Genomic DNA, 17,342 nt, shown 5'->3' on the forward strand with positions numbered 1-17,342 from the left:
ATTCAACCCTCTCAGCCACCCAAGGAAGGAAGGGATAACTACTGCTTTTCCAATGAGCTTAAATAGAGTCAGAATTCAAACCTAGGCCCTGACTGCAAAGACTGTGCTCTTTACTACCAGACTCCATGGCCTCCTCCTCAGCCTGCCCACCTCATGGCAGAGCTGAGAATAAATATTTATGAAAAGACTTTGGTAAGGTTCAATGCCTTATGAATGAGGTTTTATTGTAGCATCATAGAATTCCAGTTGGCAGTAATAAGAGCTAGTATTATACTGAGTACTTACTCGACACCAAAGACTTCACATACATCCTTTTGTTTCCATCTCAAAAGTACCTGTAAGATGGACAATTTTGCAGGTAACAAGGAAACTGGAAATCAGGAAAGTTAGGCTCCTTGCAGGGGTACAGAGCTCATCAGTGGTGCAATGGGACTTAGAGCCAGGTCTGTTCACTCCAGAACTCTGGCCTTATTTTCACCCAGGTATTACCATCTCCCTGAAGCTTGAGGGATCTCAGAAGCCTAACTAAAGCTGAGGATAAAGTAAAGTAAAAGGAAGTAACAGCTGAAGTAAAAGGATTTTTCCCTAAATCATAAAACTAGCTGCTGATAGAGCTGCAGCTAGAAGTCAGTCTCCGGGGTTGACTTGGTTGATTGTAGGATGGAAAAAATAAAAAAGAAGTAAAGATTAAAAACTAAAACACACAAAATTCTGTGGTCTACTTAAAAAATAGCATGTAGTGGAAGTGCTTGTACACATTTATTCATACAAAAAATGTTTGTCAAAACCTCTGCCCACCAGGCGGAGTGGGAGGTGCTGTGCACGCAGAGGTAGCAAGCCCTGTGCACCCTGACTAGTGCGGACATGGTCATGATGGGTGCACGGCAAATGAGCAGTGAGATACAACACAGGGCAGGAGGCCCCAGGTTCTGCGGAAGCATGTGGACAGGGGGCCCCCCAGTGTCTTTGGTGAGCAGTGGTAGAAGCTCCAAGAGACGGGAAGGGGAGCCACTTTGCAGAGTGCCGGGATGGAGGCAGAGAGGCCACTGAACATTGATGACCTGAAAAGGTCAAGGTGCTTAACTGGTATGTTGGGGTAGGATGACAATTATGATAGCATTTGAGCATAAATGTATCAGACTTAACATCTAGAATATGCATGTTGGCCACAGAACCACAGCTGGCTGGGTCGGGGGTGGCAACGAGGGGTGTTCACAGGCAGTCCAGGAAGAGAGGACGGTAGCAGGGAATGTAGCGTGTTTCTGGCAAGTTGGAGCCAGTGCCTCACCTTCTCTTTCTAGTGCTGCAGGATGGAGTTCTGACAGCACCTTGTAACATGAGTATCCATAGGTGGGAACTTTGCATTGTAGCTATTACTTCAAGTCTCTGGGATTCACAAAGATTCCCACAGATAAGTGCTCCTGGGTGGCTCAGTCAGTTAAGCATCCAACCCTTGGTTTCAGCTCAGGTCATGATCTCATGAGTCGTGAGATAGAGCCCTGTGTTGGGCTCCATGCTCAGCAGGGAGTCTGCTTGAAGATTCTTTCCCTCTGCCCCTCCCCCCACTCACATGCTCTCTCATTTTCTCACACTCCCTCTCTCTAAAATAAATAAATAAATCTTAAACACACACACACACAGATTACCAGAACAAGCCCTCACTCGCTTTAAGACTTCCATGAAAGCAGTTTATAGAAGGATCTTTTTTTCAGGATCTACGTAAAAATTATTTTCCCAGCAGCTGTGTCATTTCCCCTTGACAGTATGTTGATACGCCAGTGAGCTCACCAAATATACTGATGCAGTGTATGTTCATTCAAGTCTGCCCCATACTGAGTAGGAGGCAGATGATTTAGGACTATGTTTGTAGGTTATATTTGCCCTATTTCTCATCACACTCCCTGCTCCCCTTTTGGCTGATACAGCAGCCCTGTAATGGGCTGAGTGTATGTGTAAGGTTCCTTCAACCCCTTAGACTGGCCATGGTGGGCTTTAGCTCATGTTTTGTGCTTGCTCATGAGGAAGGTCCCATGAGAAGCAGCATAAGCCAGATAACACCAAATGAGCCAGGCATGTTAGCATCTTTAAACCATCAGGGAAAGTCCCTGGCTGCTGCAATCTCGAGTATAGCCAAGAAAGAAACTGGACGGAAATCCAGTTAGTTTATTAAGTAAGTGTGGTTATGTTTTTTTTGTTTTGCTTTGTTTTGTTTTGTTTATTAAGATTTGATTTATTTACTTGAAAGAAAGTGAGAGAGAGAAGCATGAGCAGGGAGCCCAATGCAGAGCTCAATCCCAGGACCCTGGGACCATGACCTGAGCCAAAGGCAGATGCTTAACCAAGTGAGCCACCCAGGAGCCCCTTATATTTTTTAAAGATTTTATTTATTTTAGACAGTGTGCACACAAGCCAGGGGAGAGGAGCAGAGGCAGAGAATCTCAAGCAGACTCCACAGTGAAGGCAGAGCCTGACAGAAGGTTCAGTCCCACAACCAGGATCAAGACCTCAGACAAAACCAAAAGTTGGACCCCCAATCAACTGAGCGACCCAGACACCCTTAATATTATTTTTAGAGGGAAGTGTAGGTGCAAGAGGGTGAAGAAGTGGGAGAGGGAGAAAATCTTAAGCAGGTTCCACACTCAGCTCGGATCCCAATATGGAGCTCGGGACCAACCCTGAGCTCCACAACCCTGAGATCATGACCTGAGCCAAAAATCAAGAGTCAGACACTTAACTGACTGAGCTACCCAGGTGTCCCAAGGGTGCTTATTTTAACCTAGAGAGAATGAGATAGCATCTCTTTCCTCTGGAGCCTTAGAAAGATATACTGGGTCTGAGGGTATCCCACTCTGGGAAGGATAGGACTTCATATTTGCATGAGTGGATTAATTCTTAGTCCATTTGAAAATCAACCAGACCAGCAATTTTGTAAAGTGTCACATATTCTGTGAAAACTCCCTATCTGTGTTGTGAGAGCTGTTCCTGCTATAAAATCATTAACAAACGTAAGTTGCTTTTTACCTTTATGACACCTTTGTTAGCACATTCTTGTCACCACTGAACGTTGGGCTTTTTTTTTTTTTTTTTTTACCTCTTTTTCTCCTGCAAATATGTTTAGGGTGAAGAAGCTGAAGGAGACCTTTGCTTTTATTCAGCAGTTAGACAAAAACATGAGCAACCTTCGTACCTGGTTGGCTCGAATTGAGTCAGAGCTTTCTAAGCCTGTCGTCTATGACGTCTGTGACGATCAAGAGATCCAGAAGAGGCTTGCTGAGCAGCAGGTGAGGAAAGAAGCTTTTATAAGACTATAGGTGCCTGTGATCTCTTCGAACTCAAACCTTCCCCGCATTGGCTCTGTCTTTTAGCATATTCACATTTCACTATATTGGTTTTTTTTCCAGAGAAAACTGACCACCTGTCTGTGTTCTTGTATGTGTGAGACTCCATCTCTTGTTTGCCCATCTTCCACCACATTCACACACCTCTTTGTGAAATACTTTGAATAATGTTTGAGAGATAGCTCTTAGTCTTAGTGGTAGATAAGGTGTTTTGCTTAGTTATTTTTTTTAACTTGGATCTTTGTTTTGTTTTGTTAATATGGTTTTAGAAGGCAATGAATTGAAAGAAAAGTAAATTTTCTAACCAAGGAAAGTTTTCATTGGACAACAGATCATCTGATAGAGCTCACCCCCCCCCCAAAAAAAAAAAAACAAGATATAATAAGGAAGATGCTTAGGCCAGTAGCTTAGGAAGCCCCTCTTGCAGTATTCTGTGCATTTCTCTCATCAGTTTAGGCACCTTCTGAGCCGACCCTGGAAACTATACAGTGTGAAACCACGGAGTCCTGCCAGTGTCATTATCACATTAATCTGGTGGGTGCTCATTGATGTCACCGACTAATCAAATCCACTTTCCTGCCCTCCCATCAGCTTATATTCACATGTTCATTCTCCTATACAGTGCCTGAAACTTGTCTTTATTTTTAAAATTAAGTTTATAGTAGCCTTTCGGTAACTTTTGTTCACCTTCATGGGTTTTTTCTTAGACCTACGAGCAGATTCTGTTTTGATCATATAAGCAGTATTGTTGTCATCAGGTTCTCAGACTTGTTTCTGTTTTCACGTTACTTCCAAACCCTTGGTGTTTGCTGTCTGTCAGCACACCAGGAAGATTCACCCACATGTAACAGCTACTCATAGAAAAAGAATTGGGTGCTGAAACTTTCTCACAGATTCAAGGGCAAAAGGTAATGATAAATTAATGACAACTTCCCCTGAGTTCAAGTTAATGCTTTTAACGGTAGTAAGTGATATCTCATGCTACCATAAAATAAGGCCAAGTATTTGATACTCCTCTTGACTTTGATCTTTATTCAATCTATTACTATTATAGTTTGTAAAGGATGCCTATTCTCTGACTTTCAACTTAATATGATTTAGTGATGCTATGAAGTAAAAATACTGGCTTGGGCACTTAGCCTAAATTTGGTAGAGGCCAATAATGTGTGTTAACATTTTATAAAACTGAGGTGTGCCAAAACATCATTAAATTGCAGAATGTGTATTCCCCAAAGGGTACGGTTTGGAGTAGCTGCTATCCTCTTGGCCTTGTTTTGGTCCTGTATTGAAGTGGCCCATAATTTCACTCTGGTTGATTTGAAGCTTCCCTCTTCATAGTACTCAGAATCACTGCCATGGAATTCTTATCTTGTCATAATCCAAAGCAAATTAAGGAGTTGGCGTTCAGGAATATCATTTCTGTAAAGAAGTTAGGTTTTCTATGATTGCTTTAACAAATTACTGCAAATTTAGCAACGTAACTCAAATTTATTATCTCACTGGAGTTCTGGAGGTCAGAAATTTGGCCAGGAGGCTGCCCATATTGCTTGGCTCATGGCCATTTCCTCCATGAGTAGAGCCAGCAACATTGCATCTGTCTGTGCTTTTCTTTCATGGTCCCTTCTCCCTTTGACTCATCTATGCCCCTCTGCCACTTTTTTTTTTTTTTTTTAAGATTTAAAAAATCTTAAATTTTTTAAAATAAAGTAAAAGTCTTTTTTTTTTTTACTTTTTTATTTTTTTAAAGATTTTATTTATTTATTCATGAGAGACACAGAGAGAGGGAGAGAGAGGCAGAGAAACAGGCAGAGGGAGAAGCAGGCTCCTTGCAGGGAGCCCGATGTGGGACTCGATCCGGCACTCCGGGATCACGCCCTGTGCCGAAGGCAGGTGCTCAACCATTAAGCCACCCAAGCATCCCAAGATTTTACTTTATTTTAGAGAGAGAAAGTGCAAGCGGAGCAAGGGGCAAAGGAAGAGGGGAAGAGAAAATCTCAAGCAGACTCAGCAGAGCCCAACTCAGGGCTTGATCCTAGGACCCCAAGACCATGACCTGAGCCAAAACCAAGAGTCAGACACTTAACGGACTGAGCCACCCAGGTGCCTCCCCACCACTTTTAAGGACCCCTGGGATCACACTGGGCCCACCAGGATAATCCAAGATGTTAAAATCATCAGCTGATTGGCAACTTTAATTCTCTATTGGGTTGTACCCCATAGTATTCACAGGTTCTGGGGACAAGGACATGGACATCTTTGGGTGGCCAATATTCTGTCTACCACGGATGTGCTGAGGAAACTTTCAGTATTTTTGTATTAAATTTTTTTTATACCAGGACCAGACCTTAAAGGCTCCATCAAAACCACAAAAAACCAATGTGTCACACAAAAGAAATATGTATGGGCCATTTAAAAAACAAAACAAAACCAACTTACTTGTGTTTCTATCACTAGTTAAATATGATAAGTTACATGATTGTTTACAGAAATAAGGCCTAAAAGCCTAGGATCATCTAGTAGCGCCTTCTGCAAAAGCCCCCAGTCCTCAAAAGTGATCCTCATTATGTTCCTGGGAGCCCCTGAGGGAAGAACTCAAACCTTATCAGAGTCCTTTTTGTTTCTCTTATGTAGAACTCCTTATGTAGTAAGGGTTATATTGTTATTTTTGTGGCATATATCATCTTCAAAATGCAAAGGAAATGGTAACAGCCTTTTAACACTTTTAAACCATGAACCACTTGCATTCAATCTTTGTGTGGGTGCCATATGGTGATGTGGGGCAAGAGTGCTCTTAGTTACCCTCATCCTGTAATTACCAATAACCCCCTTCCCAGCAGGTCAGTCTCCATAAACCAAGACCACTCTGCTCCACTGGCTGGTCAGCCCAAGCCCGTCCCCCAGAGCCGATCTGGAGCCACCTTCTGCCCCTCCCCACCCTGGGCCCACCCCATGTAATTTCCGGCCCCCCCTCAACCTAGCTTTCTTCTTTTCTCCCTTTATCTTATTTTTCTGCTTCCTTTTGTATTCTCCTCTTTCCTGGTTGAGTTCTCCCCAGCTTCTCCCATTGTAGATCCTCCTCATCATCATTCCCCCCCACCTCACACCCCAACACAGTTCTTTCCCAGCTTCAGAGCTCTTTGTCACCTGCTCAGGAACAGAAACACAAAACAAACAGAAGCCCATTTCCAGAACTATTGGTAAAAGTCTTTTACATTGTTTTATGTTGTTTATTAAGTCCCATTCTTCAAATTGCACTTGAACAGTTCTTGAAATCTAATTATTGTGTGTGTTCCTGCCTCAGTGAGAACTAGGGGTGAGATGGTTTCAGTTCATAAAATGTCACTCATTTAGCACTTAAATGGTTTGCATTTTTATTTTTTATTTTATTTTTTTTTAAGTTTTTTTTTTTTAGTTTTTTTTTTTTTGGTTTGCATTTTTAAATGTGGTCCACTACTTTATAATTTGCAAAGTAACCAGTGCATACTTCAAAATCAGTAGGTCATTCTGCAGAACTTTTAAAGTTTGTTTTAGAAATTTTGAAAATTTTTAATTTTTTTTGAACCAAAATGTTGATGATCTTTCATAAATTATCATAGAGCTCATTTTAAAAATATATTTTATTTATTTATTTGAGAGAGACAGAGTGTGAGAGAGAGAACATGAGTGGGGTGAGGGCAGAGGGAGAAGCAGACTCCAGCTGAGCAGGGAGCCCAAAGCAAGACTTGATCCCAGAACTCCAGGATCATGACCTGAGCTGAAGGCAGACGTTCAACTGACTGAGCCACCCAGGCTCCCACAGAGCTCATTTCTTGTTCCCATTCACTCTATGTATTAATCAGTTGTCTACAGCCATTTTGTTCAATATAAGCTGAATAAATAAGGTAGAGAAACTGTAATGAGTCTATTAAAATCTGCAGCATTCACATTTATCCTTAGACTAGACTTTTTAGTACTTTCAACCAGATCCTACCCAACCCAACCAAGTGAGGTCAGGAGCAGGTACCATTTTTCAGTTAAAATTGTCACTGTTATTAATTTAGAACCAATGTTAGGATTCCTTATTTACTTTAATAAAGTCAAAAGAGATATTTATCAATGCCAGTAAATTTTAGCAAAGTTCATGACAATTCCATGAGCCAACAAGAATTCTTAAAGCTTGAATTCCATTTGAACCTAGTAATTATAGGGGCACCTGGGTGGCTCAGTCAGTTAAGCATCTTGCCTTCAGCTCAGGTCATTATCCTGGGATCAAACCCCACATCAGGCTCCCTGTTCATGGGAGTCTGCTTCTCCCTGCTCGTACTCTCTCTCAAGTAAGTAAGTAAAATCTTTAAGAAAAAGAAAAAAAAAAACCCTTAGTAATTATAAAACTGATGTTTGCATAGACCCCAGGAAGACTTCTACCATTTTTCCTGGCCTGCAGAGCTTAAAAAATGTCACCGCATTCATGTATCTTCACAGGACACACAGGGTGACAAACTAAATACATTTTTTTTCCTTTTTTTAAAAAAAAGTTTATTTTTTAGTAATTTCTACACCCAACACAGGATATGAACTCACAGTCTGAAGACCAATAGTCACATGCTCCTCCAAGCTAGCCACCTCTAGAAAATACGTTTTCTTACTACAACTTTGTGGTACTTGTTTGTAATCAGTTAGGATCCTATTAAAAACTGCTTGAGTTTTTTTTTGTTTGTTTGTTTTTTTAAGAATTTATTCATGAGAGACACAAAGAGTCAGAGACATAGGCAGAGGGAGAACCAGTCTCCGTGTGGGGAGCCTAATGCAGGACTCGATCCTAGGACCCCGGGATCATGCCCTGAGTGGAAGGCAGACGCTCAACCACTGAGCCACCCAGGCATCCCAAAAAAAGCTGCTTGATTTAAAATGCCATTTGAGTATTAACGTTTTATTCTTTCATATTCACCTGGACAAAGAATGATCATAATTGTACATTTATCAGAAGAAAAGTAAGAAAATGTTAGTCTTATCTAATAATAGTCATTTCCAAAATTATTAAATATTGAAGTGACCTGGAGTGAACTTCATGTTGCCTTTCTACAGACAGTGGCAAAACAAAGAGGCTCCTCATCTCTCCCTCCTCTGACCCTCCTGTGGTGTGCAAAAGAAATATGCGCTAAGTGATACCTGAAAATGCCATGTTTATTATTAAACAAGTTTTTAGTTTTCCCCATAACCATGCATTGTCTCTTCATGAATGCTCTTTTTCCTGAATCTGGAAGCATTACTGTCACTCACCATCATAGGACAAGACTCCAGAGAGACCATGCCCCCTTGGTTGGACTCCATCAGTTGGGGAAGTGGGGTCTCTATTCCTAAACTCTTCCCTTGGGCCCATGGAGTCCTAGAATGGGTTCATGGAGAGGCCGTGGACAGTGTGCTGTTGTATGCATGATTTGAGGTGAAGATGGCACAAAGGTATCAGTAGCTTTAAGAATTCTGTGACCCTTAAAAGGTTAAGAGTTTTCCTGAAGTTTTAGGTCCTGCTGAAGAGACTCTCAAGGAAAATCTCCCAGAAGCCATGTCTGAATGGGAGACCCTTGCATTCAGGTGGTATGGAGTGGGTCCCACACCTCCCCAGAGTATGGGGGCAGTGGGCTCTCAGGAGAGGATGCTCCTGCCTTCCCACCCCTTCTAGGCAGTTCTACAAACAAGTCCCAGTTGTTGCCAGTGTTTAGGTTTTGTGTCAGGTGCTACAGCACAAGGTTGCACAGAGGTAAGAGAGACACAGTCATTGTTGCTGATCCTGAGGTGGATATGCCCCTGGACCACAAGAAAGGTGGGGGGCATGGAGATAGATCCTCCGGTGCCAGTCATTCCCCCCACACACATCCCCACCACCACCACCACCTCTACCTCAAAGTGCTCCTTACTCTATTACAACTTTAGGACCTGCAGCGAGACATCGAACAACACAGTGCGGGAGTGGAGTCTGTGTTTAACATCTGTGATGTCCTCCTGCATGACTCCGATGCCTGTGCCAATGAGACTGAATGCGACTCCATCCAGCAGACCACCAGAAGCTTGGACCGACGCTGGAGGAATATCTGTGCCATGTCAATGGAACGACGAATGAAGTAAGAATTGAGTGGCCCCTAGGTGTTGTACACACGGTCAGCCACATCTCTGTACCAGGAACTGTGTGCTCTATTCACTTCACTTAAGGCTATGGGCAGAGAAGCCTCAGTAGGTGTGACCATGCTCATGAAATGAATTATTCAAGAAAAATATAATTGGAGTAACAGCTATCCCCAGCAGTTCTGTGTCTTGACATATAACCATGGCCGGCCACTGTGCTTCTGTGTCCCTAGTCACAAAGCAGTAGAGGAAAGCCCTGTCTCCCACCAGTTAACCATATGAAGCAGAAACTTTGAGGGACAGTTTCAGGAGGAAGGTATTCTGATCAAGAAGGGGATATTCTGGTTATTTCATAGAAGGAGGGGTATCAGGGCCCTCCCCCCCACCCCACCCCCAGCAAACAGTGCCAGTGCAAGGGTTGTTGGGAGTGGGACCAGTCAAGAGAGGAAAAAAAGAGGAAAGCTCACAGTTGAAATGGATGGCTTATATTGAGATGCTTACCTCCTGTCAGAATTGAGGAGACGTGGCGCCTGTGGCAGAAATTTCTAGATGATTACTCCCGTTTTGAGGACTGGCTCAAGTCAGCGGAGAGGACAGCAGCCTACCCGAATTCCTCGGAGGTGTTGTATACAAATGCCAAAGAAGAGCTGAAGAGGTTTGAGGTAAAGCCCCCGCTAGCCTGGTGTTCCTGATAACCAAGCCTCTAGGTGGGCTCCAAGGCAGCTCAGATGGCTTCCTCTTGGTGGCTGGCTTTCCCCACCCCTGGCCGGGGACGCGCAGTCCGCCACCTGCCAGCAGCTGCCCAGACGGCTTTGCCAGACAAGACCGAGTCATGCCCAGCGGCATGCAGTGAACTCGAGAGCCTGTCCTTTAGCATCAGAGCAGGCGAGGTGGGCTCTGTTGCCCTTTTGGCCCGGGGATCGACCTCTCGAAGCAGGCCGCCCGCGGCCGGGGAGGGGGCACGCCGGCCTTGGCCCTGACGCTCCCCTGTGCCCCCCTGTGCGCCGCAGGCCTTCCAGCGGCAGATCCACGAGAGGCTCACGCAGCTGGAGCTCATCAACAAGCAGTACCGGCGGCTGGCCCGGGAGAACCGCACCGACACGGCCAGCAAGCTGAAGCACATGGTGCACGAGGGCAACCAGCGCTGGGACAACCTCCAGAAGCGGGTCACGGCTGTCCTGCGGAGACTCAGAGTAACCTTCTCTCCGTCACCCGCCTTACCCGTAGGCCGTCAGGGAGAAGCGATAGGCGATACCAGGCTTGTAGCGAAGCAATGGGTAGATTTCAGTTCAGGCCTAAGGTATCTTAACGTTCTTCCAGCCGGCCTTCCCTTTGGTCTAAGCCAAAGCTGCCAGTGTTCATGGTTTGTTTTGCTTTGTTTTGTGTTTTTTAAGAGGTCGTTTGCCCAAGAATAGGCTTGTTAGGCAGGGCCTGTGGTACTGAGCACATCTTTTTCCAACTTCTGTAAACCCTAAAAGTTTGCACGTTGGCTCACAGACTGTCCAGAGTCTAGCCCACTGCCATCACCAGGTCAGGCACAGGGGCCTCCGAGCCTGGAACGAGGCCCACCTTGCCCATCTGCCTGTTTTTGTGTGTCCCGCTGGTTCTTGCCGTAAGAGATGTAGACAGAGCCCTCTGCATTGTGGAGCTTGGAGAGCATGATTATTCTCCAAATTTCAGAGCACGTTGACTTAACCTTAAAGGCTGGTTTGATTTTTGAATATAGACATTCACCTAAGGTTTCCGTAATGCAGGAGACATGATATGTTAACCTTTGTAGGTCTAGGTGTAAACTGACAGGGCCAGGGTGGTTTGTGACTGCAGGAAGTAATTTCAATCCCTGCTTCTGTCCTCGGGGCAGAACACTCTTGAAATCCTTCTAAGATGATGAGAATCTGAATTTATTTATTTATTTATTTATTTATCTATTTATTTATTTACCCCTGAGGGAAAAAATGGGCTAACTTTTCAGACAACTGAAAAGACAGCTGCATTAATTTCTTGATCTCCTGCTGATTAGACTATGACCAGGGTAGACCTTCATTTGGCACTGAACACTGTTTGTCTGAGAATCAGCTGCCCATCTGTGAGGTGGTAACCCAAGAGACATCCTTAATTGGAGGCGATAAATCTAGGTCTTCTTTCTTGGAGGGAGCACATTCAGGATTAGTTCACAGAAGGCAAATGGGGCATTAGGCCAGGCTTCACCCTGAGATCAGTACTTTTCCATCTTGAAACTAAATCTTTTGGTCAAGCAACAGCTTCCACAGAAGGCTAACAAGGTAAAAACACCCCAAGGTGCCTGGCCAGGACTTTGAGGGGGTTCCTCAAAGGGCAGGTTGGGGAATCACTGACTTAGAGAATTATAGAATTTCAAATGCTGAAAGGACCTGTGACATCATAGTCAACATCCCACACCCTGATTTGCCAGTGAAGACACGAAGACTCAGAGAAGTTGGGGGGGTGGCTTGTTTGCTATCACACAGCCAGGACCAGGAGCCAGGCTCCTGACCCCACACTGACCGCCCAATGCCCTGTGGGCCTCCTGGGGTACCCTTTCCTCTCAGTCAGAAATAACATTGCTGTCTACCTGAACTGTCTTGTGCCATCAAAACAAACATATTTTCCACCCTTTCACAGCATTTCACCAACCAAAGGGAAGAATTCGAGGGGACCAGGGAGAGCATTCTTGTGTGGCTCACAGAGATGGACCTGCAGCTGACCAACGTGGAGCACTTCTCAGAGAGTGATGCTGATGACAAGATGCGCCAGCTGAATGTAAGGCCTTTTTCTTTGGCTCCTCTCAGAAGAATGCACCTTTGCCCAGGAGAGAAAATACGGAGAAAAATTCCTCTTACGGCCAAGTACAAACTTTACCTGATACCCTAAGAGCAGATTCCAGAATTGTTAAAAGCAGCCAGCTCTACCCACGTGTGTCCTGCGGGGTTATCATGAGCGAGGATACTATTCCTTAGTCAAGGGGTCATTTAGAACAAGACTCTTTATTCTTTTTCATTTATAATCAACCACGGGAAGAATGCTCTCTAGGTTCCAAACAGAAACAATTTCATAAGATGCTCTTTCCCCAGCTCTTGGAGTCTGAGTGCAACATGTAGCATGTGACAGGAAGAAAATCTATATCAAGAGGGGGACCAGTGGGGTACCTGGGTGCTCAGTTAGTTAAGCATCTGCTTCAGCTCAGGTCACAATCACAGGGTCCTGGAATCAAGCCCTTCATCAGGCTCCCTGCTCACCAGGGAGCCTGCTTCTCCCTCTCCTTCTCTTCCTGCTTATGCCCTCTCTCTTTCTCTCATTCATACACTCTTTCTCTCAAATAAATAAATTTATTTAAAAAAAAATGTTTTTAAATGGAGCTAAGAACAGATCTCTTCTGCTCTCCCAAATATCTGTATTTCACTTTAATTTCACCATAATTCCCTCCTTGGCTTTTACAAGCAATTGAAAAATAGAAGTTTGCCTTCCCTAATATAATGGCACCAATGAGATGATTATTGTGTCAGCAAAAGCAAATGCCTGTGGGTGGCTTATTATGGGAAATTTTCTGTTTCCACCAAGCATCAATAAGACAAGTTTTCTCCCTCACACCCAATAACAGTAAATGCCTATCCCTGCCACACTTTTAGAATTATCTTGATTGAAGAAGTCCATGCCCAGAAGGGAGAGGGGAAAAAATAACAAGCAGTCATTTTAAATTATGAAATCTTTATTGTCACTTTGTTAAAAATTGACAAAGCTAGAGTGCTAGGTTCAGGAGCGAGGTAGCAGTGACGTTTGGATGCTCGCTCTATGGCCCTGTTAAAAGAGGCCAACACTGGATCCTCGGGGAAACTTTCCTCCTTTGCAATCCTTTCTTTCTCATGTTCTAAATAGGGTTTCCAACAAGAAATTACATTAAACACCAACAAGATTGATCAGCTCATCGTTTTCGGGGAGCAGCTGATACAGAAGAGCGAGCCCCTGGATGCCGTGCTGATCGAGGACGAGCTGGAGGAGCTGCACCGGTATTGCCAGGAGGTCTTTGGCCGGGTCTCCCGGTTCCACCGCAGGCTGACCTCCCACACTCCGGTAAGTGGAGCGCCACCCGCGCTCCGAGGGCCTCCGGGCTACTGAGACTTGACACTTGACCAAATTTGTAAAGAATGAGAGATCTATGGAACAGTCAGCTATGATGTATTTTATGGTTAAAAGGGGGGCAGGGGAGGATTTTTAGTTTCATTTTGGCTCTATTCCCATGGAGTCCTACTTACTTAGAGGCTCCCACCCCCAGTGGAATGATGGCACTTCCGCAAGTCCTTGATCCTCTTACCTGTTATCCATGTGTTCTCTGTACGGGGCTTTCCCGACGTGTCTGTATCCTTAGGATACGGTGGTATGTGTTCTCGTTTTGCTTATAGTAGTAATTTTTCTGCTAGTGTCTGGAAGCTTTTAACATTTGTGCCTTTCTGGTGCTCTGTTCTCACCTTTGAAGGGTCAAAAGCACCAGTTTTCCAAGGCAGCTGCAAAGTTTCCCTTGACAGAGGGACCTTTTAGGAAGTTCAGGTAGAGTTCAGGCTATTCTTCAACGTTCGTTGCCTTCGTGCGCCAGAAGCTTTAATGATGACCCTATTGACCAACACAACTGGCCGCTTTCTCCTCCTCTGGGTCCCCAACTGGCTAACTTGATAGTTATTTCTTCATCAGACCAGCCTTAAAAATTAGGGTATAATTCCCTCATTCCTAAACATAGCAGTTTATAGTCCTTTTTCTTAGACTGAGGCATTACAGCATAGGGAGACCAAGGTTCTATATCCTGAACAATAAGATTGAGGATAAGAAAGAAAGAACCCTCGTAATGGCCTTTACTTTTTCTTTTTTTTTTCTTTTTCTTTTTTTTAATTTAAATGATCTGCTTGTTGGTGTAAACCTGCCATTAACTGCCAATGAAACTTTGGCCGCCATTTCTTATTCTCTGTATAAACGTTGCTTACCTCAGATCACCAAACTTCAGATTTTTCCTAGGAAAAATACAGATTCTAGGCCTCACACCAGAGAGTCCAAATTAGAATAAACACAGATAGGCCCTGGGAACCCGATTCTTTTCTAAAGCTGCCGCAGAAATGCCAATGGCAGCCATTTTCAGGCACAGCTAAACAGACAGACAGACTCCCAGCGCTCCTCACACCCACCGCAGCCTATAATCTGGTTCATTCTGAAAACCAGACATCCCTGCTTTTAGGGATTGGAAGAAGAAAAAGAGGCCTCAGAGAATGAAACGGACATGGAGGACCCCAGAGAAATCCAGGCCGACTCCTGGCGTAAAAGGAGAGAGAGTGAGGAGCCCTCGTCTCCCCAGTCCCTTTGTCACCTGGTGCCCCCGGCGCCGGGGCCTGAGCGGTCTGGCTGCGAGACCCCTGTCAGCGTGGACTCCATCCCTCTGGAATGGGATCACACAGGGGACGTAGGGGGCTCCTCCTCTCACGAAGATGACGAGGAAGGCCCATACTACAGCGCGCTGTCAGGTAATGGCCTCAGGTCTCCAGAGCCCTTGAGGGTGACCCACCTGGTTATGTTTTTAGCACCTTAGCAAGACGGCCACCTCTGGATGGCCCAGAGTCCAGCTCATGGCTGACCAGACCTCTGTGGCTTCTTGTGTTCTATCCTGCCCACTTTGACTTACCTGAGAGTGGCTCATCCCTATCACAGGCAGAATGAAAGGGAAAAAGAAATGAAATTCACCTTGGAACAGGAAGGCTATTCCCTGATGGCTCTGGCTGTTTGGGAGGCTCATCAGTGAACTTTTCAATTTAGTTTCTCAGAGTTCGGTGGATCGTGTCTGTTCTTTCTGTGGACTTTCCCCACTCCCGCTACTGCTTCAGTCAAGAGTTGGCTGGAAAAAAAAATCCTTTTGGTTTTTTCAAGTTTTCTAATAAAACAGATAAAGGGTAGTTACTTTTCTTCTCCCGCTGACAATGTTTCTATGTTTTAACTTAATACTTGGGCATTCATCTACAGACTGCAGTGAGGAAAATGACATTGTTCTTTTTCAGATGTAGAAATCCCTGAAAATCCTGAGGCATATCTTAAAATGACCACAAAAACTTTGAAAGCATCTTCTGGTAGGCCCCTGCCCGTGCATGTGTCTCAACATGGCAGCGTCCTGTGGCGCACACTGCATCCTAAACCTCGCTCCCATGTCATGTCTGACCTTTGCCTTCTGTGGACACCATGCACCTTGGTCCTTGTGTCATGGTGTATTTACACTGCCATACTCACACGTACCTGCGTGCTCCTGACAAAACCCTGGCCAAAAAAAAGCAGTCTCCATGCCACCCCTCTCTTACCCCTCAGGCCTGTGCGGAAGGGAATCTTTCATGGTGCCTTTTAAAATGTTTATTTTCCCCCCATCTAACTGAGGTTCTTTGGCATAGGCCAAGCTTTCTTCATGGTGGCTTGGTTTGGAACTACTTCCTTCCTTGCTTATGGTGTTTCCTGGGAAGAAGATGGGTGGGTGGGGGTAAAGGTACTGTTGCATTTGCCACAGGAGAAGAAACTTTCCTTTCCTTGACTTGCAGCTCTAACCTTCGTTCCCTGTCCCATCCCATGTGCAATAGTGGGGTAGACCCACAAGTGGCCCTTTGGTCCCCAAGTCCATCCTGATGCTCACTCTACCCCTCTCCTGAGAGGCCTTCAGTCCTCTTGGCCCCCAGCTCCAGCTTTGCTGCCAGTGTCCCCACCACTAGATGTCCTGGCTCCAAAATGCCACTCATCCTGCAAAAAATCATATGTTTGTTGTGCTCCATTGTGAACCCATCTAGTGAAGGTACAATGCTGCTCAGTTGCATGACTCTCATTTCATTCCCTTCTGGGACATACTGACATTTTTGCAAACATGCATGCTTTGCAAGGAAAGCTGCAGAACTCATATTATACTATAACCTGATGCCATGTTACCCATGACCTTTTTTGTGTAACTTAATATGAATCCTTTGCTTAGAGAGAACAGACTGTCACTTGCTGTATTTTGTTTCAGGTAAATCCATTTCTGAGGACCACTCATGGCATGTTCCTGACAGCCCTTCCTGCCCCAAGCATCACTACAAACAAATGGGAGGTGATAGGAATGTACAAACCATCCCCTCAGATTCCAGCACCCCTTATAAACCGGCCTATGTAAGTCTGGGCTGCACTGAGAACATAACTCAAGTGCATGATTAATAGTTAAAGTTTTGAAGAGAGGGAGGGATATTGGTGTGTGCTGTACGTGCTTGCTTTCCACATGGATTTTGAGCTGGTTTTCCCATAGTGATAGTATCTCTGCTGACCTGTCCATACATCATTAGAACCCTGGCAGAACAGATTAAAGACTGGCTTCTGGCCAAGAACAGTTTTTGTGTGTATTGACATGATGGGGCAGTGATTATTACTGTTGAGCCAGTCATCCGTGTGAGTAGTGGGGAAGCAAAGCACTGGCTTTCCCAAGCTGCTCTTGAGCTCCCAAACTGTGTTCTGTTTACCTTTCAACTATGCATCCTATTCAAAACATTGTGCCTTCATATTTAGAAAGATTTGACCGTGTTTTATGGTAGACGTGGGTTTGATTCCTAACCCTACCAATAAACTGCTCTGGGGCCATAGCACTTTGTCTTGCCTCTGTAAGCCTTCCTTGCCTGAGGCTAAACCTACTGTACCTAATCGTTGTGGGAACTGATTTGTACAAAAGTATGAAGAAGACCCTGCCAAGTGGTCACTGTTACTATTATTACTATTACTACCATATATGGTTTGTCGTTGTTTATAAGAGTGACTGTTCCTTCTTCATTATGTTTTCCTCAGGCAACATGAGTCTTTGGCATGCTCTGGCTACGCAGCTGTTGGGGGCAGCCAGCCTAGGATTTAATGTTGGCT

General features: G+C 44.7%; 1 protein-coding gene across 7 annotated transcripts in view; it reads left to right on the forward strand.

Moving 5' to 3' along the window:
- Positions 1-17,342, forward strand: part of SYNE2 (spectrin repeat containing nuclear envelope protein 2) — a 320,213-nt gene that overhangs the window by 293,527 nt on the left and 9,344 nt on the right. For 6 of the 7 annotated variants that reach the window (XM_077909580.1, XM_077909581.1, XM_077909583.1 and 3 more), the window contains 9 exons: positions 3,119-3,281; positions 9,249-9,436; positions 9,949-10,099; positions 10,448-10,630; positions 12,078-12,215; positions 13,329-13,523; positions 14,674-14,956; positions 15,485-15,553; positions 16,468-16,607. In XM_077909580.1, coding sequence (XP_077765706.1) covers positions 3,119-3,281; positions 9,249-9,436; positions 9,949-10,099; positions 10,448-10,630; positions 12,078-12,215; positions 13,329-13,523; positions 14,674-14,956; positions 15,485-15,553; positions 16,468-16,607 — 1,510 coding nt within the window. The remainder of the gene's footprint in view (positions 1-3,118; positions 3,282-9,248; positions 9,437-9,948; positions 10,100-10,447; positions 10,631-12,077; positions 12,216-13,328; positions 13,524-14,673; positions 14,957-15,484; positions 15,554-16,467; positions 16,608-17,342) is intronic. The other variant, XM_077909582.1, reaches the window with a different exon arrangement.

Source organism: Canis aureus, chromosome 9, assembly GCF_053574225.1.
Source record: "Canis aureus isolate CA01 chromosome 9, VMU_Caureus_v.1.0, whole genome shotgun sequence".
Classification (NCBI taxonomy): domain Eukaryota; kingdom Metazoa; phylum Chordata; class Mammalia; order Carnivora; family Canidae; genus Canis; species Canis aureus.